This window comes from Pezoporus flaviventris, unplaced genomic scaffold, assembly GCF_033815535.1.
Source record: "Pezoporus flaviventris isolate CSIRO_AGI_PZ_B2104156 unplaced genomic scaffold, CSIRO_AGI_Pfla_v1 ptg000002l, whole genome shotgun sequence".
Taxonomy (NCBI): domain Eukaryota; kingdom Metazoa; phylum Chordata; class Aves; order Psittaciformes; family Psittacidae; genus Pezoporus; species Pezoporus flaviventris.
The window spans coordinates 58,670,274-58,696,479 of NW_026892550.1; the positions used below are offsets into that span (position 1 = coordinate 58,670,274).

A 26,206-nucleotide genomic window follows, 5' to 3' on the forward strand; every position below is an offset into this window, starting at 1 on the left:
CTGGCAAAGTTCAGTCTCTGAAAGTGGCAACACCTTCAAAATAGTAGATTCTTTTTTACCCTCAGGTGAAGAGTTAGACAGAATCACAGAACCGTGAGGGTTGGAAGGGACCTCTGGAGATCATACAGCCCACCCGCCCTGGCAAGGCGGGGCCACCTAGAGCAGATGACACAGGAAGGTGCCCAGGCAGGTTTGGAATGTCTCCAGAGAGGGGGCCACCACTACTCTCCTGGGCAGCTTGTTCCAGTGCTCTGCCACCCTTGATGTAAAGAAGTTCTTCCTCACGTTGGGGTGAAGCTTCTTGACTTTTAGTTTGTGGCCATTGGTCCTCATCCTGCCGTTGAGCACCACTGAAAAGAGTCTGGAACCAGTGTTTGACGATTCAATGGACGGATAGTTTTTCCCTTCCCACCTTTCTTGATGTATGGTATCAAGAGTAGAAAGCCCTGAGAAGGATGCTTGCTGTACCTTGTATGTATTATAGCACCATGCGGTGACATGACGTAACTGATTTGCCAACTGTAAGCATCCTGTTCAAAATGACTTTCATGCTGGACATGCACTGTTGTCTGAGAAGCACAGTAGGTACTCGTTGGTAACAGTGGTGTAAAGCGTTAACCATCCTTTCTTTCTCTCTTTCCTAAAGCTTATGCAATGAGGACAGAAACCTGCTGCATGCTAGAGAGAGAGAGAGACGAATTGGGGAGGCTCAGCAGGAGAAAAACAAGCTCCCTGAGAAGCCTCCCGTCTTTGCAGCACCCTACAAGGTAATGATGGGGGGGGGGTGTGGGGTGTGGGGGTGTGTGTGTGGTGGAGGGAGAGGAGGAAAGATGGTTGGAGCGTAAGAGCAGAGCTGTGGCTTCTGCATATGGTGTAGCAGAGTTGAGTGTGACACGTGCAGAACCAGCATCTTCCCATCTGCTTAACTTAAGCTCATCAGAGTATGGGTTTAAAGCTCTGAAGATGGTGCAAGCACAGTAAGGTCTTTGGGCTGGGCAGATTCATTTGGAGGCTACTTCCTGTAGTTTGGGCATTTGAGGGAGAGCACCCAAGAGCAGCTTGGCTGCCTCTCTGTGTGCAGCTGTGATAGAAACAAACGGGTCTGCTGTTAGTGTTCCTGAAGACTGCAGGCACACCTACAAGTTTGGCTCAGAAGAACTAAGAGTGAGCAGAGCAGTCCCACTTGCTTTGGAGGGACTGCACTGCAGGATCAAGATGAGCTTGCCTAACTTTGCTTGTGGTGATACACGGTGATGCAATTAAGATCCTGACGAATCTCTCTTACAGAGCTGAGTCTCCTGAAGTTGAGGGTCCGTGCTTTTTCCATTTCTGCCTCTGTTCTTCTGTTGCAGACTCATAAAGGAGATGACTTGTCAAACCAAATTCGGAACGTGCTGGGCAATTATGAGGATGTCATGGGGCTCATCAACTCCAAAACCCAATGGAATTTCTTAGGGCTTCAGGAAGTCCTTCCTCCGGTCTCACCTGAAGCACCTCATTTCCCACACTCCCTTGATGAAAATACCAGCCCTACATCATCACCTTCATTCCACGACACAGCCCACCATCCACCCACTACGGCTGTAAGTGCTCCTCCTGCTCACCGCTCAAGTCCCTGCGAAAAGGCACAATCAAGGACAAAACCGCATTCAGGTTTGCACGTGCAGAGCGGCAGCTCATCCAACGGTCAGAGCCAAAGTCGCAAACGCAGTTGTGGTGACAAGGAAAGTCACGAAGGTCTTCATCGCAAGGGAAGTGACAGGCGTGCGGCTGGTGAAGGTCGTGCTCATGATCTGGACTACTCCATTTTCTCATTTTCTTCATTTCTGACACCTTTGCCTCCTCCACTGGAACCTCTGTCACCTCTGCGTTCCGACCTGCACGTCAGTTCCAAGTCAGAAAAGAGCAGCAAAAGCCAGGAGCTGACCTACAGTCAAAGAAAATCGTTTCAGGACCTAGTGACAGGATCAGAGGAAGAGGAAAGTCAGGACGGCTCAGACATTGACCTGAGCAGCAACACTCGGCCTTCCTCTCGGACGGTTCCTACAGCTTTGCCATCAAAGCCCAGCGCGATGCAGCAGAAACCAACTGCCTGTGTGAGACCAATGGATGTCCAAGATCAGGCGCGAGAGGAATCGCCAGATCTCAAACCTCTCCTGGAGGAATACCATAGAGAGCCCTTTGAAAAGATCTCAGATCTGAAGGTGAATGCCAGAGCCAGACTATTCAAATCAGAAATCCCTTCTGAGCCCGTAAAGGTGTGTTAGGAGACTCTGTTGCTGGCAGGGTAAGCTCAGCTATGGGAGGACAGGTCACCAAAGGGCAGAGACTACAAGCAGCATTGATGGCTGTGCACACTTTATCACTTTTAGAAGGTGTATTTTAAGAGTGCCTTTTGCCAGTACATCTGGGGGAGATACCTGGATGGTGAAAATGCAGCACTCGCCATGATTCCGTGTCTGTTTTATCAGTGAGGCTGCAGCAGGCCTTATGGTTAGAGCGACTGCTTCTGTTGCTGTGACTTTTGTCTTGCCTGTAAAGATTGTTGAAAAGAAGAAGGGGGGAAATGATACGCTGAGAGGTCAGGGGGTGATGTACCTACAGTCAGTGCATGCAGAGCGTCGGTACTCAGTGCTGGTGAGTAGAAGTCCCATATGTTCGCTGAGTACTGGGACAGCTGACTGTGCAGGGAGTTCTATGGTCACCTGGTAGGATGAAGGTTTTTGGGCTTTTTGGGGTTTTGGGTAGTTGTCTGTGAACACCACAGGGCTCTCCTAAGTGAGTTTGTACGATGTAACTGTAGACCCTCAGGGAAGTATCAATGTAAACAAAAAATATCCTGAAGATTTCTACCAGATGGACTTAGCCCTTGGGAAGCACGAGACCATTCTGTTTCCCGCTCCATGGAATGTTTTTTGAGCAGTTTCTCGAAGGAAATTTAGTGCAGAAGTGGGATTGTAAATCATAAGCAAGACCCTGAAAGCCCTCTAAAATTCTGCATTCAGGGAAAGACTGTAGGCTCTTTCTTGTCCCCCAGCTATGAGCAAAAGGAGCAGAGCTCTTTTGTTTGTTGTTGTCAGCAGAAGGCATCCTGGGCAGCAAGCTCGAGCATATCTTAGTTCTGGTCACTGCACTTGTCCTTTCTCTGCCAAGGACTGAGACCTAAGGCAGCTGGGCAAGGAGAGAGGTGGAGAGAGTTTTAAGATTGTGTTTTGCCTTTGTAGGAGAAAGGGAGAGTGTGGGTGCCTTCTGCCTTTTGTGGAAGAGGGTGTTGATCAGCTGCAAACGGCTGTAGGCAATTTCTTGTGGAAAAGGAGAGGAAACTGGCAAAATGACATTGATGAGAAGTTAACAGGTACCTTAATGCCCAGGTTTGAAAAGAAACAAGTAATAGACACAGACTAAACCCAACCAAACAGTAGCTATGCTGGGTTTGGATCTAAGTGACTAGAATTTTGTTGCAAAATGCCTTTTAGCTTTTAATAGCCTGATTCCTGCTGACCTCCAGCAGTACATAAACCCTCAAGTGGTTAAATGGCTTTAGGAAGTAAAGCTAGAGCTTCTGAGAAACTTGAAACCTTCAGGCAAAGGAAGGCAAACCTGTGATTTTTTTTCTTTTTCTCCGAAGCTCTTTGGACACAAGAAAGAGGTCCATGCATTTAGTTTGAGATTGAGCAAAATAATCCATCTTGGAGTTAGAAAAGCATGTAATATCTTTGAGGACTGTTTTATTTCCTCCAGGCAGCCAGGCAGGAACAGGACAGTGCACCCATTGTTTACTGAGCATTTTGATGTAAAATGCTTCCATTGCCAGGAGCCTTCATTGTCAGCTGAAGAAAGCAAGAGTAGAAGTTGATGGAAACGGTTTGGTTTGTTTTCAAACCTGCAGCAAGGGTGGTGGCAGGCTGGAGCTGCTGTCTTGTCTTGTCTTGTCTTGTCTTGTCTTGTCTTGTCTTGTCTTGTCTTGTCTTGTCTGTGAGTGGGGCTTCTGGGTTGACCCTGGGACAGAAGCAGGAGAGTGCCTGGAGGTATGGCATTGTTTCAGTGACTCAACTTTAGGTTGCCTTGGAAAGGAGAGGAGTGGACTTGAATGGGTTAAGCGCGCTTGTGAAATCGTCCACAGGGGACTTGGCTGCATGCAACCTGCTGGTTAAACTGGGGCTCACAGAGGACCTGAAATAGCACCCAGATAAATTATTTTAGAAGGCTCCTGTGGACTTTGAGCCTGGTGGCTTTGATTTGTAGTCTGCCATGAAGTCGCGGGTGTCAAAACCAAGCGAGCAGCGTAAACACAAATATGAGAACAAGTAGATTTTGATGTAACTTTGAAGATTTCTGTCTCGCTGGATGAGGCAGAGCCATTCTGTACATTTCTGTGGTGCCTCAGTATTGCTTTAGTGTGCATAAAGCAAAAAGTATAGCATGGTTTTTGTTTTTCATGAAATGTAGAAGTGAAACTTAACGCTGGGAGCAATGGCAAGCAGATGGACTTTAGCTTTGCTTTGCTGGAATTACAAGAGTCTTGCTCCATTACGGTCAAGAACTAAGCTGGTGAGAGGGGAGATGTAGGATGCGTTGCTTGTTTCTGCTCCTCCTGCACTGCTAAACCCACCCAGCTGGCTACCTGAAGCTAGAAGAAAACTTGAACAAGTGCATCCCCAAACGTACATTTTACAGCTGCTGCAGTGTGAGGTGCCTTGTTAGTGCAGCACTGGAACCAAGTTTCTTCTCTTTCCACAAGGACAGTCGGATTGGAAGGTTTTTGAAAGTTGGGTTTCCGTTTCAGTTTTCTTTGAGTTGCATTTTGCCTTTCCTTCTCTCTTCCACCTTTTGTCTTGTTTGTTGTGGCCATTGTGTTTTTGATGAAATGAAGTGAATTTTCTGCGCTAAAAACGGTGCGTCTTGCGGTAATTATTAACCCTCTGTGAAAATTAATCCTAGCCTTAGGCAATCTGCTCAGAAAATTGCCTTCTCTGCTCATGGGTTTGTCGTTCTCTGACTGCAGCTTCCCGAATTTCGTAGAACAGCTCGAGCTGCTGCTACGGGGACTCGGCTGCCAAACAGTATCTGAACGTTATTTTGCAGTAGCAACGAACCCTCAGGCAATTTCCACGTAACAAAATGGCCTTTAAAGTCTGTAGCTATAATTCATGGAGCAGTCATGAAAGACATATTTAGCTCTGTGCAATCTGAGAATTTAAACAAATTATATCAACCAAGATTTTGTGACTAGATAACAAAAGTCCCTTTTTGAGCTTCTGATTTGAATGGTTTTGAGCCAATACAAAAATAGCACCAAGGGAAACCTAAGGGTGTGCAAGTATTCCCACGCTGAAGTCAGGGAAGGGATACTCATCCTTAAAATACAGCTTGTTTCGAAGTCTGTGCACACTTTATCTGGTTTGTTATTGGCTTAGTGCAAAGCCCACAGGCAACAGTGCGAAGACACCTCGGTAAGCTTCAGCTCAAGTTCCATATTTTTCCTTATAAAAAGGCTAATAACTCTTTTTGTGTGAACTTTAAAACAGAAACAAATATAAAAAACAACCCCTACAATTCCTGAACCTGAAAGAAGTCAGAAGAAAATCTTGTGTTAACTACCTGCCTGTACCTCCCGTACTTGATGCGGTTTTGCTGCTTTTGTTTGCTCGACACCAGTGTTGCGGTTTCCCCTGTGTAGCCAGTTCTCCTGTGGCTTGCAGGGGCCTTTTTTACTGCAGCAGCTGCCAGTTTTGTTTGCCCTCTTAAGAAAGGGTAGACGTTCCCCATGCGTCAAACACTTGTGGGAATCGGTGAGCGGATGAAAGAAAGAGATCTGTTGAACAAGTGCACTGTGTCTGCAGCAAGCGATAAACATCCCTTAAAAACATGCTTAAGGACCACCCATGCTGATAGTTTGCTTGCAGGATGGTGCCTGCCTGACTAGAAATTATTTTAATCACAGGTATATTCACACAGTCTTCGTATTTGTTCCAATAAACGCTCTCCTGAATAGGTAACTAGGAACGGTTGCTTCAGCTTTCCCCAAAAGCAGCTTTGTCACCACATCCTCTAAAACCAGGTGGATGGAGTAAGCCATGCTTCAGATCGTTGGACCTGTCTTTGTATCAGAGATGTATTATAATCTCTTTAGTGGTAAATGTTTGGCAGAGCATCTGCTTTGGTGTCTGGTGTTTCTTAAGATAGCCTGCAAAAACCTGTATGGATTTCTGTGTTTACGTGTTTGTTTTCATCAAGTTGATTGTAGCTTCAAGTTTTGGCAGGCTTTTTCAGTACACAGCAGAACATTATTGCATCCCTAATCAAGATGATTAGAGGCTTGGTTAAAATACATACAGTCTCTTTTGTTGGCTGGGTCATTTTGGAAGCGTGCCCTATGTGTGTGCATCTTGCATCTATCTATAGTATTAGAGGGTAGATTCTTAACACAGAAATGCAGGTGGAAAATCACTTTGAAGAGTAAGTTAGTGTGTTATTCCTAGCGTGACTTGTGTGTGAACAGAGAGTGCATTTAATATGCAAGATCTCCTCCCGCTCTGAGCTAGCGAAGCACGTACAGATGAAGTGAGGAAGGGTGGTAGGTTTTGGTCTGATCTTGCCCCGCCTGTTCTATTCAAACTAAGTCTTCATTCATGCATATGCAGTTTTGTGATCCCCATTGCATTCAAGGGGCAAAAGCCCATGCGGTTGACATGGAAAAATAAATTTGTAACCAAATATTTCTATTAAAATATAGTATTAAATTGGAAGCAGCTGTAAATGGGAAACATTTTCAGCAGCCTGAAGAGGTGACCTTCTCTGCTGATAATTGATAGCTGCAGTGGCAAAGCTCTCATTAGGAAACAAAGAAAACTGCCAGCACAGTGAAGGGCATGGAACTCAAATTGGCTTTTCTGATCCTGCTCGCTCGGGTTTTCTCAGCACTAATAATTTAGCCTGAAACCAGGCAAAGAGCAGTAGCTGGTATTCTTGAGCCACACACACACACACACACGTTGCGAGTCCATTTCAATTAGGAGGAGATAGCAGGCAACATAGGAAATGCCTGCGTGCTCTAGCTCTTCTTGACCTACGCTGCTTGCATATCTACAGGCACCAGTTTCACCTGAGGTGAAAGGGACTGAGAAGCAGCACAGGGCTGATTGGTGTCAGAGGGGCAGCTCTACGTGGGCTGTGACGACAGAGGCATACAGATAAGCAGGCGGAAATTACTGAAATGAGAAGGAGCAGAAAGGTCTTTAGGCAAGGCAGGCTGTTTACAAATCAGGGAGCAAGCTTCAGCCCCCTACTTCCACATGCCAGAGCTGTGTGGTCCTTCAGCTCCATTTGGCACACCTTGGCAGAGTGGAATAAAAATGTGTGCTGTAATTTCTAATGGAATACCTTTGATAAAAAGCAGCAGCCTTAAAAGCTCTTCAGCCATTACCCCAAACCAGCGCTGCTTATTCCTTGTAGTATCTGTGGCAAAACCTTCTTTTCAAAAAGATGCCCACTTTCTGAGTTTCCCAGCTTTGGCGAGCGTTGACTGCATTGTGCAGAGAGGAGAAAGCTGGGCTTTTGCCACTATTCTGTCAATGCTTCTCGTGCTTTGCCCTTCCGCCTCCAGCTATCACACCGAGACCAAGGAGCAGGCTACTGGTGCCTCCTGCTGTGAGGCTGTAACTGAGTCTGCCACAAAAGACGGCAGTGCCGGGCAGGCTGATGCCGTCCCTGTCTTGAGTTACTGCCTGGTTGGGGCACTGCACTGCTTCTGGTTGATGGCTGGGTGTCTGGCCCACACATCATGGCCAGTGGACATCTCCTTTGTGTACCAGGTGGTTCCTCAAGCAATTTAGTTTGCTTTGGGGTGATTCTTATTATCCTGAGTTCCTTGTTCATCCCTCTCTAGTGTGTCTAAGAGATCTCTGTAAGCCTCAGGGCATGTGCTTATGGAAGTGTGTGGGTTTTTTGGAATTGCTGGTGAAAAGAGGACTTGGAGGTATTTCGGAGAGTTTTGTCACACAGTTGCTGTGCAGCTTGAACAGAATGCCTGTGCATTTCTTAAATTGTTTTCTGCATGAAAATCTCCCTCCCTTCTTTTGCGGGTGTGTGCACCTGTGCATTTGTGCAAGCCTGTTGTAGTGAAGGCAGACTAGTTCCTCCCCGTGTTGCTCTAACCCGGCGGTGCATTCAAGGTTTTATCCTGAACTGCACAAGTTAGTCATACTGCTTTTCAACTTTTCTAATCACAGTTGGTGTTCCCTTGAGTCCAGGAGCTGGCATTTAAGAGTCCGGTGGGTTATTCTTCCACTTAACAGCCACCTTTACTTTGCCTGCTCCCAGTTTAGGGCTTTATACTGGCTTCTTATTCTGCTGAGTGCACGTGGGTGCACAGAAGGACACCAGTTAGGAAGCAGGGGGAATCCTGTCAGCTGGACAAGCACCACTGTTTAATGAACTCTCTTTCACTTTGGTTCTTTCTCATCTTTATTGGAATATATCTTCTACTAAAGACTTGAAAACAACAGGCTTTGTAGAATAAAGTGCCCTTCTGATGGGGCTTTTTAGTCTTTTCTTATTAAGGGACTCCCGTGGCCTTTGTAGAACTGTTGGTAAGCAAACGTTTGATGAGTGCCTCTGTTTATCTCAGTCAGCTGGTAAAGGAACAAAGAAACTCATGCTGCTTCCTTCTTTTTATTTGCTTGTAGCAAACCTTCCGCTGGGATGCCCAAGCCGTTAAGGAAATTTTGAAGGTAGGTGCTCTTAAATAATATATCGACGTGTTTGTGTTTTGTATACATTGAAGTAGTGGTGGGGGGAGGAGGAGGAATATCACCGCGTGCATGGCACTGCTGCTGGACTGGGCTTCTCTGTCCCTGTAATTATGGTACATTTGCGCCAATCTGAGCCAGCTCTTAATGCAAAACTGCCTCTGCAACCTGTGTCAGAGATGGCTTTGTGGGCAGCGCACAGGCTGCCAGTACTCAGCTGGGTCTGAGTACATGGGACCCTTTCACCGAGCACAGAGTGCAAATAAGATAAGTGTTCCAGGAGAGGCGGTGAGGGTGGCAGGTCATATGAGTTCCTTTATTTCTGGGAGTGAGTATTACACTCTTCAGGATTTAAACTTAATAGGGAGACAAGAAAAGTCTGTCTTGTGTGATTTCAACAGAGTGGTTCTGAATTTCTGAGCCCCAGCTTCCCCAAAGGTTTTGTCTAGATTGACCCCCATTAAGGTTTTTTAGCGTATGTTCAAGACGAAGATCGTTGTCTGTGCTAGGCTGTTCACGTGTTTGTTGCAGTGCAAGCCAAAGCTTTAGCCCAGTCCTCTGTGTCCAGCTGTGGTGCCAGAAGAGGCAGGTTGGAGGTTGATCCCTATCTCCTGGCTGCGGTCTGTGTGCTCTACTCTTAGCCGGACCATGTCTTAGCCCAACTAGCTGGTCCCTGGGTGAGAGTTAGGGCAGGGCAGCAGGGCAGAAAGGCTCCTAAAGACATAGCCCATCAGGCAGTCGCTCTCTTTGGTTTGAAACCACATCTTGGAGCTCTGCAGCAAAGGCATCTTGGCCAGTCAGAGCAAAAGGCAGTGTTTCAGGTAGAATAGCATGAGGAATGGCTGGCAGTCAGAGCTCCCTAGCTGACCCCCTTGAGTTTTGAAAAGCCTTTCAGGGGGGTGTTGTTGCTGTAATAGGAACATAATAGGAAGTTCCTGAACTTTGAAAAAGTCCAGAGCTACTGGTAGACAGGTTTTATGTCCTTTTCCCTTTATTAACTGTGATAGCCTAATCCTGCAAACATAGGAAGTATTTAACTCTCTACAAGGTTCACTGAGGTTGCTGCTAATTGGGCAATGCAAGTATGCTTGGAGAAAAAGAGCAAGTGCTCATGACGGTCTGGCTCGCTGAGCTCCAAGAGGGCTTCTTGCTGTGGTATTGCCTCTTGGGTTTACGATGGGCTCAGCTTTTTATTGTACATGAATATAAATGTCTTTGAGGTACAACTTCAGTTGCCTGTATCAGCAAAAATACTGTAACCCACTTCTGTCATTTGCTTTCCAGGAAATGACCCAGTCATGGCCACCTCTTCTGACAGATATTCCTACTCCTCCTACTGCAGAGCCTTCCAAATTTCCATTACCAACTAAGGTAAACACCCTCTTTTTGCCAAGGCTTTTGATAAATTAGAAGAGAGCTTTCCAACTCTTGCACGTACTTTCATCTGATGAGCTTTCCAACTCTTGCACCTCCTTTCATAGGTAAAGGCTTTTAGGAGAAATTATCTTTAGAAGTCACAATGGATTTTGAATTGTGTGATGGTTACTTGCAATGCATCACTTCTGTCCGTGCTAAGCTACATCAGGCAAGCTTAGACTATTGGAGACTTCGGAGTTATTCTTTGTCACGTTGCTCAAAGTATCGATTAGAGTAACAAACACAAGGAAATCGGATCACTGATACGCTGCTATTGAGAGATGATGTATTTGATTCTCAACTTGCACCTTGTGCTTGCTTTCTAGGAGTCGCAGCCTGTTGGATGTGTAGCACAGAACCAGAGTAAGTAGAAATCCAAAGGAAAGCACACTGTTCTATGTGTATTGAGAGATGGTTTTGAGTGTCATACATTGAGAACATCAAATGTTTACCTTGATTAAGGGACGTGGTTTCCTGTGCTTTGTTAAACATTGATGAGTTTAGAAAATGCTGAAGAGACTGTATGCATTCCTTACCTAGAAATTAAGGCAGCAGTTCAGCAGAGAACAAACAGTATTTCATTAGGAAGCCCCATTTGGAGTGATAAATAATCTCAGTGGCAATCAGTTACGTCCTGGAAGAAAGTGACTTTCTAACCTGATGCTCAGAGACCATAGGGTAAAATACGCTACCGGTGAGGCAGATAAACCCCGCTGATTCTCTTTTGATTTACAGGACAGTACGATGGACCTTCGGATACGTTGCCTCGTTCTCAGACAACAGTATCGTAAGTAACCAGACTCAGTTGCCATCTCTTGGTTGAGATTGTAGAGTCTTGCACTCAAGCTCTGTCAGGTCTGTAAAACTCAACCCTTTTCGTGCTGTTCTGACATTCTGCAGAGGAGCCTCCCCTGGCTGGTAGTGTGGGATAGTGTCTTCCTGAGTAGTTAGCTGCTGCTTTAATCCATTCTTTCTTTTGCTGCTCCTTCTTCCACCCCAGCTTGCTCCTCCTGAAGGACTTCTGGGACTTTTCTTTGCGCTGTTAAACATACTCGTTTCAACTGCTGCAGGCTCTGCCTTCCTCCACAGACAATCTTTTTCAGCTCTTCTCAGCTGCCTGTAAAAATCCCTTTTGAGCTTGAGTCAGTTTTCCAGGCAGCAGAGAGAGAAGAGACTTTTACTGTAGACAAGAATCTGAAAATACGCCTTTCTTAGCGCAGAGGTCCAGAATTGTAACTTCGGCATGGTACGTACCTCTGTCCTTCGCCAACATCCCCTCTCTGCTCAGCGTCCGTGCAGGCTCTTCAGAGCCAGTGTACCCACAGTCAGCAAAGACAGCTGAAGTGGGAGGAAGAGGGTGGCTTAGGCTAATGTTCAAAATGGAGTCAAGAAGGATTTCCCCAGGGACTTCCTCTGCACCTGTCCCTTGAACCGATGCATCCCTTCCTCTTTGTTTTTCTGTTTTCACTCGCACAACAGGGCTTGCTTTCTTTGCTGTTTAAATCACACGTGACTGAAAATCCAGCTGCCTGGAGTAGCTTGCCTTACCAAGTGTAGCTGGCTGAAAACAAACAGCGCTTGTGCTGCTTAATTTGAAGCAGCCCTGAAATCCCAGGGTGCTCGTGTGCCCAAATTAAGCATTCGGCTTTACAGAGCGTGCAAGGGTTTCCCAGACGGCTTTCATTCTTGAATACAGCCTGAAGTTAGCACCTGGCAGTGCTGGAATGGAAGAGCCCTTCTTTTAAAAGGGGAAATGTCTCACTCATTTGTGGTGATGCATCTTTAGCCCAGCTGGCGGGGAAGGACCAGCCTTTGCTTTCAAGCGATGCTGATTTTAGTGCTCCTTCTCTCACTAACAGAGCTTTTCTATAGCTTTGGAGGGAGATTGATGGTGTGTATCTAAGCTGGAAAAGAACAGGTCCTGCAAATGAAAACCTGGCGTCTGTTAAGGCATGAGCTAATTAAGGCAGCCACAGGGCAATGGCACGGGCCAAATGCAAAGAGAGCGCGGTAGGCCTTTGGGTGTAACCAAAGTCTGTGTGCGCAGAGAACCTCTTGTGCATCAGGGTAAGGTACTCGGGGACTGTGGGGTTGGTGCCTTTTCAACAGGCATCATCTGTGTGGCAAGGGTTGGCTCTGTACTGGTAGACACAGGAGACCTTTGGGGTTTCTTCGCGCCATCCTGCTCAGTGGACAAGAGTGGATTTGTCACATCTGATTTGTGGAATTGTTTGTTGGGAGTCCGTGGTCAGCTTTGGCAGTAAATGTGGTCCTGTTTCAAGGAGAGTATCTCCGTGCATGGCAGCTGCTTTGGTGTGACTGTAAAATAGCGTGTCTCTTTTGTGGGAACTGTGCTTAAAGGAGGGAATCACTTTTTTGACTCAAGGTTTTCACTCCTCCGATGTCGCAGAATTAGGAAAGCAAAGGTCACCTCAGGGTCATCAGAGGTGACCTCCAGAGCTGTAAATGGTTTTTGCTTTGTTCATAATCGGACATGAAGGCGTGAAAGAACGTGAAGTTTTGTGTCGTTTTCCTTTTCCCCACAAGTATCAGGAACACAAACTCTGCCCCCACTTTTCAAGGTGGATGTGGTTTCCTGGGAATCTTTCTTACTTGTTTTCCTGCTCTAAAATGTCTTGTCCTGAGGGGTTGGAGGCTTACTTTTCTTATTTGGGCATGAGAGAAATTTCTCACAGAAAGCCCTTAGTTGGAAATGAGGTTGAAATAAACGCAGCTTTGACCTGATTGATCAAAATCCCTGTGTCAGTGGCCAAGCTTTCATCCCGTTTTGAAATGACACTTGTGTAATTCTCTGGGTTGAGGAGCTGGTCTCCAGCTAGTTTCAGGATTTGAATCACTGTACTTTCGAACAGCAGGAGTTTTGCCTGTCTGTTTTCCAGCTCCTTTTGAATATGCCTGTGTGATTTCCAGAGGAGAATAACACCTGGGGGAAGGCTGGGTCCCCGCCCACAGATCCTTCCCTTCCAGCCTCTCGAGGCCTTCAGTAATACATTGAAATAGCAAGCAGTAGTTACCACCTGCAGGCAGAGGACGAAATGATGCTTCTAGAAACATTTGCAGGCAGCCTGCTCTCTAGCAATAGTAAAAGAGAGTTTGCGACTCCCCACTTGTAAGCTGCTTGGAGTGTCTGAACTGCTTGATTTACAGTTATTGCTGAGATGTGCAGGAGCATCAAATTCATTGTGTAGAGAAGAAAGAGGAGGGAGGCTTGCCCTTGGCATTTACTTACGTATGTACGGTAGAACACTTGAGCAGCAAAAAGAGAACCCTTGTGACAGAAAAACATTTGCAGCCCCTGAGAGCAGAGAGCATGAGCGCACGCAGCTTCTGGTGCACAGATGATGCTTTCTGTCCCTTGGGGACTCAGTGCAGCCCAATAGCACGCCACTCTCTTAATGTACAAGGATCAGAGTTCTTCCACCCTGTGCTGCTGCGTTAGTGCGCTGGACAAACTTAAGCGAGGAGCATTCCCCTCACAGAGCTTCATCTTTGTTGTGTGTAGATGGCAGCCAATGATACTGACATCCTTTTCAAAATGTCCTGAGATTAGTTGAAAAGTACAATATAATGTTCCTAGATTGTGTGTTATCGTTTTATCATTCATTAACGACAGGGTTTAGCAGATAGAGAATGCCAAACATTCCTAAAGAATGTGGGAGGTTGGTTTCTTTTGGCAAGCACACACAAACCAAGTCGTTTTCAGTGTCTGGTACTTGAAAGTACGTCTGCCTTGGCTGATACTTATCTTCTGGTTGTCTTTCAGAGTGCTGCTCCAGGAAGACCTGCAAGTCAGTGACAGCGAAGACAGCGATGACAACCAAGTCGGTTTTAGATGTTTTATACGCTGGGCGCGCAGACATGCCTTTAAATCATCAGGCCTTGTTGCGTTGTTCCGAATGCCTTAAGCTAACCTTTACTCTCATTCTCCTCCTTCTTTTTTGTGAACAAAACAGGTTGCTGACAATCCACTTGCTCCTCCAAGGTACAGCTTTGTTCTTGAACTAACAGCTAGACTAAATAAGAAGGGAAAAACAAACTACGTCTTAATATATGGGGTGCATGGGTAAGGGGTTCCTTGTTTCTCCTGTAGCTACAGGATTTGGTTTCTAGCTGCCCGAAGCTGCTGTTGAAAATTGGCGTTAGTTGTATGGGGTTTTACAGAAAGCTCCAATGAGAAATGAATAATCCAGGCATGCTGGATTTTTCTTATCAACCAGAATTATATTTCCCCAAGTTCTCTTGCCCTCCACCAGAGTATCTGAAGATCACCCTGGAGCCAAGGGGATTCTCAGTTGTAGTAGTGCTGGGTGAGGTGTGAGTCCAGTTTTAGTTTAGAAGGAAGCCCAAAACAGCCAAGCAGGCGAAGAACGGAAAAGCGTTGGGTAGACTCACGGAGGCTGTTTCAGCTCCTCCTGATAAGGCAGCTCCTTATAAGTAGTTCCTGCCATGTATTGTTAGTCAGAAGCAATATTTAGGGTAGACGTAACGGCCACCTGCCAGTATTACAAGAAGTTGAGAAGCACAGAATTTTCAAGATTTTCAAGAAACTTGCCTCCAATCCATACAAATGTGTTGATTCTGACGTATGGAACAAGTTTCAAAGAGAAAAAAAAATATTCACAAGCCCATTTCGAAACAAAGGACTGCATCCAAGTCATGGCTCTTCCTCAGTTCCATTCACTCCTGTTGCCAGTGCTGGAGGAAAACACTCCTGAAGAGAGGAGAGTCTTGCAAAAACTGCTGGTGCTTGACGTGGTTGTTAAAGAAGCAGTTCCAGCACCTTGCCCAAGTAACACAGATGAATTGAAAACTTTATGGGAAGAATATAGAAAAGAGAAATCATCCTGGCGTGGATGTTTCTGTGTCGTTAGCCTTTACGGCACCCTTTTCTTTTGAGGGATGAGGCTTTCAAAAGAGCACTTGCCAGTTTTGGTTCCTTTTTAAAATTCAGTTGGCTAAATGCAGCTGCAGACTGCAGCAGTCCTGCTCAGAGATTTCTCTGACCTGGTTATAGAGTTGGAGGTTTTATTACTTCTAGAGGTTTTTTATTCCGGTGCTTTATCTTTTGAGCATGGCACTGTATTCCTTGGCCTTATCCTTTCTCGTCTCAGTACCAAAACAGGGGTTTCAGTTTTAGTTTTGAATCTTGTCATGTCAATATAACAAGAAACTTCACCTATGCTGCTTTCTAATTTTATCTCATGGTGGCCTTGCAGTGTCCAACAGTCCCAGGCCAAGACTGTAGCATCAGCACATTCCAGCAGCTCGGAGTCAAGGAGCACCAGTGGCTCAGGGAGCACCAGTGACTCAGGGAGCACCAGTGACTCAGACAGCTCTTCAGACTCAGAGACAAGTGGCAGTGAAGCCAAGGAACCTTTGAGAGCGTCAGCGCCTGAGGTGAATGCAGATAAAATGCAGAGGCTGCTTAATACAGCCTCTTGCCTCAGCCTCCCCGCTGTCTGAATGCAGCCAGGACAGGAGACCTGAAATCCTCTCATGGCTCAGGTGTCCCTGTGACGTCTATGCTGCATCATCAGACTTTTCCTGCCCTTTGCTCCCCTTCTAGAATTGATCAATTCTATAACCCTTGTTAACAGCATAATTAGAGTTTTACCTGCTTAACCTTGAAGTGTTTGTCTAGCACTCCTTGAGGAATTAGTGACTTCACTGGCAAAACATAAGGAAGGCGCAGATGAGCAGCACAGCTCGTCTGGGGTGTCTGGGACCCACCTCTGCTCACGGGGCTTTTCTGGGTGCTACAGCTATGGACTGCTTCAGGATAAGACCACTTTCCTGATAGGTTAAGAGGAGCCCCTCTCTCAGTGCAGCTCCTGTGCACAAGTGACAGATTGAGCTTCTCCCAGATTGCAGCTGAAGTGATCAGACCTGCAGGAAGGGCTGGAATGTGCTTAGACTTGCTTCTGTTGGATTTGGCTCAGATAGTGCTGCACTGGCAATTCTGAGGCTTTTATTGGGAAAAGCAGACAAACAGAATGTGGTGCCTTAAGGTTTCATTACTGAGAGCATGCATTTTCTAAAAGTCTGCTGCGGAAGTGCTCGTGTCCCATGGTTTCAGACAGTTCCTCCAGCTTGCAAAACGTTCTCAGGCCAGTGGGAAGGGAAGCGCATGCCTATATCCTATGGACCACAGCTGATGTAAGCAGTCTGCTGACAGTTTTGAGGTGCTCTCACAAACCCCAGAAACCCTATAATTTATTTCTTCCCCCTCCGCCAGCCCTAGCTTTCCTGTCTTTTACCTGAGAAGCACCTCAACGGGGAAAATTTTATGTGCAGAAAACAGACTTTGAAAAGGAGTATCTTTCTCATCTTGGATCTACACGCTTTACCCTCCAGCAGTTCAGTTACAGACTTTGCCCTTTGCAACGTGGGTGTCTTTGGAAGGAAGCAGATGTTATGTGCTTCTCTTCTTTTACCAAATGCTGCCTGCTTTGTCCTGAGAACCCTCCATTGAAAGACCCTTCTTGCTCCAGTGAAGTTATTTGCCACTGTTTGCCAATGATCAGCTATTTGCCACTGATGGTTTATCCTTGTTTTATACAGCAAATTGTTCATCCATGATGCTCGAGGAGCAAGTTAGTGCACACGGCCTGTTTGTTTATAGTTAGTTCTTCCCATGCAAAAGCACAGACTTTGACCTACAGGCCATAGTTCCTTCTTCTTCTTAAACAGAAGTCTAGTGTTTGGAAAACCTAATGAAAACCCCTAAACCCATGGGGAAACAAACTGGGTTTTAAACCGGTTTTCTAGGTAGTTTCACTCAAAGAAAGTTGAGGACATGTCTTGTTTATCGACGTGTTCTACAGCGAGTTGAATGTGGATAGAGAAGAAAATCACAGCGGAAGGGACCCAGGAGTCTCGGTAAACTTTTCATGTAGTAGAGGCTGTCTTTTTGGAGAAGAACTGTGGTTCCTCTTGGAAGCAGAGTTGTGACTGAGGAGAACTGATGTGGGCAAGAGCATAGCTGTGCTCTGGTGTCCAGACAATGAGCTACACATTTGAGTGATGCTGACACACACATGGTAGTTTCAGCATGGGTCCTAGAGAATTGTGTCTGATTTGCAGCTTCTGTTGTCTGGTTCAGGGTTAGTTGGCTTTACTGTAATATGTCAGACTGCTGTTAGATTAGGCAGGGCTTGTAGCAATCCCATTCTGTTATCTGACTGACTCCAGAGGCCTTCAGACCTCGGTCATTGCTTATGCCTTGCTTGATGCGGAGGGAAGCGTGTGTTGGGCTGTGTAGGCAGAGGAGTGGGAAGAGGCCGGACTTGATGTGCTATACAATTCTGGTAAATGGTTTTCTCATGGTTAAACCACAGGAGCCTGACAGCCGACCTGTCAGACTGCAGAGAGGTGTGACAGCTGGCACAGGTTCTTGTCGCTTTGAAAGCAGTGCTGCGTGCAGGAAGTTTTGCGCAAGCGTTGCGAGGACAGCACCTAATCTGTTTTTACAGTTGACGCTCTTTATAGATGTTGTCTCAGTTTGCAGCAGGGTTGGTTAGTGGCAAACAAAGATGAAGCTTTCATGTAGACTGGTGTCTTAGTGAGTGACAGGCAGGGCTAGCAGTGATCCAGGAGTGCTGTGCAAGACGTTTGACTGATCCTGTGGAGAAATGGGGTCCGTGTTTCTGAAGCAGATGTCGATGTGCTAGAGCATCCCCACGGTCTCATGGTCTCTCAAGCTCTTTCAAACAGTTGAAAGAGGAAATTTTCCTGGGTTCTAGTAAGCTGTGCTAGAAGGAAAATAGCTCATGAAGACCTCAGTCTTTCATCTCTCCTTTCTCTTTTTGCCTGCAGCCTGACCCACCAACTTCCAGTAAGTGGCAGGCTGGCAACTGCCTAACCAAGGTAAGCCCACCCTTCTCCCTGCAACCCATTTAAAAGCAGCACAGTATCTGAAATGCCTGCTAGAGTGTGCAGTCATTTGTGCTACCCGTTTAATGTCTGTTGTGGGAGAGCACCTTGTCTGCAGTTTGGGGGTGTGCCCCGAAGAACTAACCCAGCCATCCCAGTTTGTGCTTTTCAGTTTTGTCCATGGGTGCCCCTTCTGCTGCCATTAGCCAAGTAAGCTCAGTCTGAGTAGCATAGCCTTTTCCTGTGTGGAGTAGTCTGAAACAGTTGTGATTGCTTGCTTACACAAAGAGAAAGGAATTCTGCAGGCTTGAACTGTGTTATTCCTTAGGGGCGATGGTAGAAGCTTCGTGCCTTTTGCTTTTCCATAAATGCAAGCTTTTAACTGAAGCAGGTTCACTGACAGTAACAACCATCCCTAAACCCTGCTTTGGATCTCAGTGCTTGGATAAATACATAGAAGGTTTCTTTGGCTTTCCCTGGAGCTGTCGTGGTTCTAGCAGTGAACAGACATACGTGAAAAGACACGTATGTCCAGTAAGGGGCTTTCCAGACACATCCTTGCAGAGTCCTTCTGCTGTAATAGTTGCTTTCCTTTGAATTAAAGGCAGCCCTTTATTTAGCAAAGATAGTAATTGCTCACAAGTGGTTTTTGGAAAGCTATCTATCTCCCAAAGGGGACTGTGAATAAGCTTCCAGGCAGGCACAGAGAAAGTTGGCTGCAAGCCTTATGGTGGATGGGTATTCGCTATGGATATTTCTGTGCCTGTATACCTTTTTGGTGGTCCGCACCAAGCGGGTAGCTTAGCATGTGTAGGTGAATAAGCCTGGTTCCCATGTGGGTTTAGTTTAGTCTTGGCATTTTCTGAACTTCCCATAGTTGTAGGGGAGAATTCAGGAGGGTGGGGAAATCGTGAAGAAATTTGAGAGACCCCAGCAGTCCCCCTTGTGCAGAGCAGTGGGGGAAAGGTGAAGAGGCAGTAAATCTGTCACTTCTCCTGCTGCCTCAGAAGACCCAAGGCAGGAGCTGTTTGATCTTAGACATGTCCTGCCTGGCAGTCTGAGCGTCTGACTTCAGGACCCCCCCCCTCAGAGCCTCACTGTCTGTATTATGTAAGCATGCATCTGTCCTTGGAGGCTTATCACATGACTACATCAGGAGGAATCTGAATACATTTCTGTATAATTCATACCAAGTAGAAGAAAAAAAGCCCAGCCAGAACAGATGCAATGCTTATTTTGAGCAATGGAAGTGCCTTAATTTTGATTACTATTAGCCGCAAGAGGTTGAGCAGTTCCGTCTCTGCCACTACAAAATATCCAAGCAGAAGGAGATAAAATGTCATCTTAGGATACTGCTCAGTGAACCTGAAATCTGTATCTGCTGTGGTCTGGGTTTCCACTTTGTTGGTTCCACTATCTTTTCAATACTTCTAACAAGAATTGATCAAACTTAGCTGCATTGGTTTATACTTTACGTGAACTTTAAAAACCTGAGTGATTTGGTTTTCTTTCTTCCTGTTAGAGGAAAGCGGTGGACGAAGAGACGAATAGGAAGAAACTGAAATCAGAGAAAGAAAAAAAATCACTGAACTCTTCACCTAAGAAAGACTCCAAGAAACTGAAGTGAGTATACGGTGGTGGAATGGCAGAAAGATGCACGAAAGTGAGTGTGTCTTAAACAAGGAACTGTATCTTCTGTCCTCACACATTTGCTTATAACGTAATGTGCCTCCTGAGGCTTCATCTGCTGAAGATTTGTCTTTAACTCCTGGAACCCACCAGGTGGCTGTGGGAATGGAATTTATTCACCTTATTATTTGTTGCAGGTGTGAAGTGATACTTGGGTGTCACCTGTTTCCGATCCCTTCTTAATGCTGAGGATTATGGTTCTAACCATTCAAGAATAAGCTGATGTTGCAGTGGCCGATCGTCCTCCCATTCATGCTGTTCGCTGCTGCACAAGCGTTGAATGTTGTGGCATTTGTCCAGATTTCTAACCGTCGAGATGGACATGATTTTAAACGCTTCCCATCCTGCAGCTTCCGTTACCGTATGCTCTGATCCGTGTATTGCGCGTAGCTCGGGATATCTCTTTATGCTGCAGGAAATGTAATTGCCAGTTGTGCCCATATTGCTTGTCTTTTTAAGCTGGTAGGCAACCCTTTGCGCTGCTGCCTTTTGGACCAGATGCAGGAAACATATTTGTGCCAACCAGATTTGTTGGTTGAGTTCCATACAGTGCGGTAGACTGCCTGCCTGCTGGGATGCAGGAGTCATTCCCCTTCTCCAAACCTCCGTGGAGGCAATCTGTCAGCAGGTGATTGCTCTAGATGATCTGGGGGGTGTTAGCTGTTCTATGGGGAGTGGCATCTGCTTGTTCTGCATGGTAGTTGAGGTGTTTCAGGGGATGGCAAGAGAACTTGCTGTCTAGCTGAAGATGCCCCTGCTCATTGCAGAGGAGTTGAACTAGACAAGTGTTAAAGGTCCCTTCCAAACCAAACTACGATTCTATTCTGTGATGTTTGAACTCTCAGAGAGTTCATTATTTCTGCTTTCATGAGAAACAGAAGTAGCCTTAAAATGCTTTCTAGGCAGGTGGCGAGCATTTCCCTTCTCCACTAAAATCATCTTGTTGGTTTTGTCTTTTTGTATCTGTGACTTAATGGGCAGACAAGCGTGTGTTTTGAATCATGACTCTGTCTGGAATTTCAGGGGGCCTTTATGGCCGGGAATTTCTCCTTTATTCCAGCATAGCGTTTGCAGTGCTTCTAATGGATGTACTGAGATTTCCCCTATATAATTTGCTTAATTTGTGCTGCCAGCATTTTGGCTAGATCTTTGCTAGAGCAAATGCTTCCAGGCGCATGTCTTCAAATGGGAGGCTTGCGCATCAGTCATGGGCTACTGCATTAAATTCTTGCTTGTGGCTTGAATTTGAGGCATTGCCTTGGATTGGTATAGCGTTGAGGTTTGTGGCCTGAAAATACGAGTAATCTGCTTTTCTGCCGAGAAAATAGAGACGTACTCTTAAAGCGCTGAAACGCTGGGCTAACGTTTAGTTGGGTGATATTTCAGTTGGTGTAATAACGGAGGGGCTTTGACACTGGGGTTCATTCCTCCCTTTTTCTCAGTGAAGGCAAACCCCATGTTCCGGCTTTGGGAGTGAAAGGAGAATATGTATTTTGGAGGAGAGAGGGCACTGGATCAGGTCAGAGGGTGCTGCTGTGCTATAATCCTCTCTGGAGCTGTAACAAGGCAGTGAAGTTAGGGAGCACGAGTGCAGTGAGTAGGGACTGTGCCATGGGAAAAGTGGGTTGTGGAGCAGGGGAGAGGACTGTCTCATGCACAGCAGAATGAAGCCAGATGCGCAACGTTACAGTTCAGTCTTTTCTCTGGGTTTAGCTTAATTTCCTCCTTGTGATGTTGCAGTCCCTGAGTTGGAATGCCCTGTTGGCTGATTTCTCACAGAGAACTGACTGTCTCTGTCTTTAAGTAAAAAGGGGCTGTGTTGGAGGGATGTCTTTTTTGCAATATCCTGCTATCCTGGTTATAAATTTTTATTCCAGGGACAAGTCCTGGGGCGTAATTCTACTTGAAAAGCAACTCGCTTGTCTGTTGTTAGCAGCTGAAGATGTGGTATCTAATGCACACTGAAATTTCATTTTGCCTTTGTTGGATTCTTAATGTCATCTTCACTTCCAGAGAGATTTCAGCATCATCGGTACATGATGCAACGAATTTTGTAAAAATTCACCACATTATTGATGCACCGTATTCATCCCAATTGCTGAATGCTCTTCCCGTCTCCAGAGCATCAAACTCCAAAGCTTCATTTGAATACTGGAAGAATGATTTTCAACCTCCACCACTGCCACCACTGTGTCCTATACCTCCTGCACCAAAGTCAACAAAGGTGGCCCAGAAGAGACGCAGAAGCCAGAACGACGAGCTGTCTGCCATCGACAACACAACCAAGACCGAGAGCAACAACAAGGATCCTTTGATCTGCAAGCACCGCAAAGTGCAGAGTAATGAAGCTGAACTATCAAAGGATATCAAGGTAGGTATCTGTTATAACTAACAGGAAGTTCCCTGCAACCCGTGGGTGCTGCGTGATTCTCTTTAGAAACATGCTCTGAGGCTATAGAAAAGGAAAGAAGATAAACCAGCCACCAGAGAAAGCTCTCTGAGGCATTTTGCCCCTTTCACGGCTATCTGTAACCGTACGTCACTAGCCCAGAAGCCTACACTGTAACTTCTCTGCTGACTTGCCATCGTTTGTTTTCATCTCATTTAGTGGAGCTTAGTGAGAAGAGGTGCCCGTGTAAAAACCAAAGGCATCGTGTTGATGGCAGTAACTGTTTCTGACTGTAGGCAACTGCAAGTACAATACTGGTGTAAAATAAGGGTGTTTACAAAAGGGAAAAGTGGGCTGCTTAAAAATAAGAAACATACAACCCGCGTGTAAGGTTTTCATAGTATCATAGAATGGTTTGGGATGGAATGGAGCATTTACCACTTCTTTGGGCAACCTGTTTCAGTGCCTCACCATCCTCACAATTTGCTTATGAAATTGTTAGTGATCCTTGCAGCTGGATCTTTGCATTTTTGGGTTGTAAAATTCAGTTGTCTTCCTATTTACTAGTGACTGGGTGGGTGTGCTCTAGTATGTTGTGTGAGTCAAGCCCGACTGTGCTCGCTCTATCAGCTGGCTTCTAACTGCTTGCTTTTTCCTTATAATGTAGTTGGTAATGGAGAATCAACGATTTTGTGGTTAAGCTGGAAATAAGTGTGAATGGATATTACCTCTTGCTGCCTTGGTTAGTGAAAGGTTTCCTGAAAAATGTGCTGCTTGCAGCCTTACTGCTATCTTAGCCATTGTGCAAGGAAAGCTGCTACTTAATTTCCCCATGCTTGGGAAAAGTATTAATGATGTGAATGGTATTAAGCCTTTCTACTAGCAGTCAGGTAAGAAGCCAGGTTTTCATTTCCATTATTGGAGGAGGTGCTGGGGAAGTAGGTTAGAAGACAGGTAGAGCCTGGGAGATAGACTATGCCTGGGACAAAAAAATATTTCCTATTGAAATTCAGGAAAGGCAAGCTTTGAAATCGTTTTCGACATCTCTCTAAGCAGATTTATCTGTATTCTGTGATTTGTCAGGGATCTGCCGGACACGTCACAAAACTTTTCCCAGTGCCTTCTTTGCCAAATGGTACCTCCCGGCCAAAGAGACCTCAACTCAAGTTTGAAAGGTAAGGTTTTGTCTTACACCCGTCATCTGTACTTTGTAAAGCCACCAGGCCAGCCTGGCCCTGCAGCTACCCTGGCTTCTGCCTTAATAGGCATTTCTCTGGGGAGGAAAGAGAGAAGGAGAGGTGTCGGCGACTTGCCCTGTACTGTCTTCTCATGTCTGGGACTTACCCCACCTACCCCAAAGCAAAGGTCTAATTACAGCATTTCTTGGACTAGAAGCACTACTCTAGAAATTAGTTACTTTTTCACTCTGAGAGGAGGTACCTCTTGTGCCTGCCTACAAATGATAGGTTTTGATTTGCCTCCTTCTTGGCAAGTGGTAAACTACTCTGTGACAAGGTGCTGGGCAGGCAGGTAACTTTTTCTGAGAGGGCATGACTCTTTACTTGCTCGTTTTGTTAGTGCACGACTGGTTGTGTGCCATTTGCACGGTGAATAGTTTATCCCACTGCCTTTTCCCTGTTTTCTGTTTTTCCTCTCTGTGTCCCAAATTCAGACATCTGAAGTATCCAGCAGAATACTACGCAGAAGAGGCCAGGAGGCTGAAACACAAAGCTGATGCAATGGTAAGTTTTGGCTCTGTGCTAGAAATGTAAAGAAGCTCATGCATTGGGAGCCAGTATTTGTGTTCATGTGCATAAGGATTCACCAGTTAAAATGACTTCCCATACTCCAAACTTGGAGTCTGTTCAAGTCATATGTGGGGATGCTGTCTTTGTTTCCCAAAATGTTCAGACATTTCCCTTTGTTATAAACACATCTAGAGAACATGCCTCAAGAACAGGATTTAGAGCAGATGTTGTCTGAGGTTAGCAGGCCACTTTGCTTTGCAGAGCTATGACAAAGCCCTTGTCAGAACAGTTATAGGACAGTTTACCCTGAAATGTCACGATCCTGACAGTAATTGTGTTGCTGGTGGACAAGACTTGGAAGTGCCCTTTGCAGATGTAAGCAGCTCTCTTCTTTATGTGCAGTTTAGCAGTGTACATGAAGTAGTGTAGTTTTTGCTAGTTAGGCCTCAGTCAGATAAGTTACATATGCTACTTGCCATTTACCTGTGAAAATGAAGTGAGGGAACCTGCCTTTCACGAGGCAGGCCTCCAAGACCAGACAGTAATATCCAAACACTGTACAGATAATAAATACTTGGGGAAACCATTGGTCAAGAGGAAGAGCTACAAACAGCCAGAGCACACCCAGACCACATTAACTGTCACCTGGAGGCCTGGCCCGCATCTTTTTCTTCCTTCAACTCCTGACTTACTAGGGAGAAAAAGGGAATGTGGGTACACTTGAGACATTTGGGTACACTAAGCCATTTTTGTCGTAGTCTAAAAAGGAGAATATTCTTCCCAATAGACTGACAAGATTGCGAAGGCCTTTCAGTACCTAGAATCTGCCCTTTTCTTCATCGAGTACGGAATTGCCTTGGAAGCGAATGCACAGAATTTCGCCTACAAAATATTCCAGGACACCACAGATTTCATCAAGTAAGCAGTTTTCAAAGCAGCATGTTTGGAGGGGAAGGGTTAGTTGCATTGCTTGTTTGCACCTGTGGCAGCTGTGGGTTCCCACCATGGAGCAGAGTTCAGGTTGCTGTACAAGCACGAGACAGGCCATGCAAAGGCACCAGAGACAAATCCTTTGAAATGGTTCAGCATTGCTTATCGGAAGAAGTAGGCGCCATGTCCTCTTGAGCATTTGAGCCTTGCAGCTGAGGTACACCAGAGAACACCGGTTCTGACAAGAAAGGGCATGAAGGGATTTTTCCTTTATCCAGACCTGAAGTTGCTTTTGCATGCGAGCTCAGTAGCATTTCAGTTTTAAAAAGCAAAGCAGCAATACAGCATGTGAAAGAGCAGTCAGTGCCCCAGAGGTCTTGCAACTTGATTGAAGGCAGACTTTACTGGTTTCTGCCATGTGTTTTTCTACCAGTACGCTTTACTGGGGCTTCTTTTAGCAACCTTCCCCATTTAGTTTCAGAGCCATAGTAGATATATGCAGGTAGTATGACATACACGGGCCGTGTGACATGTACAGGCAGCACAACCTGAGGAACCATGTATTGGATAGGAGGGAGACAGGTATCAGTTTATTCCTATTGAAATGAGGGGATGTATGAGTGTGTTTGAGAGTTGATTTGATGCCTTGCCTCACAGCTGAAACAGCTGTCAGGTTTTTCTGTCATAGCCTGCAAACTTTTAAAAGGAATTGTTTGCTTTCTGCTCTTGAGGGACTGTATTTCCCAGCTGCTGCTGTTGCTTTGCTTTGCTTTCAGAAAGCAGAGTTGCTTGGCTGTGTTTTACCAAGCGACTCATTTCCTCTAAGATGTCTGCCCCAGGCCATTAGGTGGCCCATGGGGAACATCTACTTGAAGGGGTGCTGCCTGTTAATCGTGTAAGAGGAGAGTGAGTCACATAAGAGGCCGTTATCTGTTCCTGTGGCATGGAAAACAAGGCGTTTTGAGACAGTCCTCTGCTCAAGGTCATAAAAGCACTTGGTGCCAGGACTAAGACCTCAGGGCATGTTCCCTGACTTTTGGACCAGCCTTTGAGATAATGGCATGCACTGTTTTCTCCTATAAAGAGCGGGCCATCAGATCACTGACGGCTGACAAGGTTCTCCTTCTTTTGTTTCCTTAGATTCATCATGACGCTAAAATACTGTATGAGCCCCTCAGCACCTTCACATGAAGAAATCTTTACCGTGTTATGGTGCGTAACTCTTTTTCTGTGCCTTCGTACTTTTTAGACTTGATCGAGTGAACGACTCATTACTTTCAGGGGAAAAGGAATGAGTGAAATGGGAATCAGGGTTCTGCAAGGAAGAAATCCTCACACTTGAAAATCCAGACTGAACTGGAACACCTCTAGTGTGAGCCAGGACATCACAA

General features: G+C 45.8%; 1 protein-coding gene across 1 annotated transcript in view; it reads left to right on the top strand.

Moving 5' to 3' along the window:
• Positions 1 to 498: 498 nt before the first annotated feature.
• Positions 499 to 26,206, top strand: part of LOC133264979 (AF4/FMR2 family member 1-like) — a 29,011-nt gene continuing 3,303 nt past the window's right edge. The window contains exons 1-16 of the mRNA XM_061445176.1: positions 499 to 503; positions 647 to 767; positions 1,353 to 2,258; positions 8,688 to 8,732; positions 10,035 to 10,121; positions 10,493 to 10,529; positions 10,902 to 10,953; positions 13,951 to 14,008; positions 18,003 to 18,053; positions 19,582 to 19,682; positions 21,870 to 22,119; positions 23,221 to 23,312; positions 23,664 to 23,667; positions 23,820 to 23,879; positions 24,673 to 24,803; positions 25,956 to 26,027. Of these exons, the coding sequence (XP_061301160.1) occupies positions 499 to 503; positions 647 to 767; positions 1,353 to 2,258; positions 8,688 to 8,732; positions 10,035 to 10,121; positions 10,493 to 10,529; positions 10,902 to 10,953; positions 13,951 to 14,008; positions 18,003 to 18,053; positions 19,582 to 19,682; positions 21,870 to 22,119; positions 23,221 to 23,312; positions 23,664 to 23,667; positions 23,820 to 23,879; positions 24,673 to 24,803; positions 25,956 to 26,027 (2,072 nt within the window). The remainder of the gene's footprint in view (positions 504 to 646; positions 768 to 1,352; positions 2,259 to 8,687; positions 8,733 to 10,034; positions 10,122 to 10,492; positions 10,530 to 10,901; positions 10,954 to 13,950; positions 14,009 to 18,002; positions 18,054 to 19,581; positions 19,683 to 21,869; positions 22,120 to 23,220; positions 23,313 to 23,663; positions 23,668 to 23,819; positions 23,880 to 24,672; positions 24,804 to 25,955; positions 26,028 to 26,206) is intronic.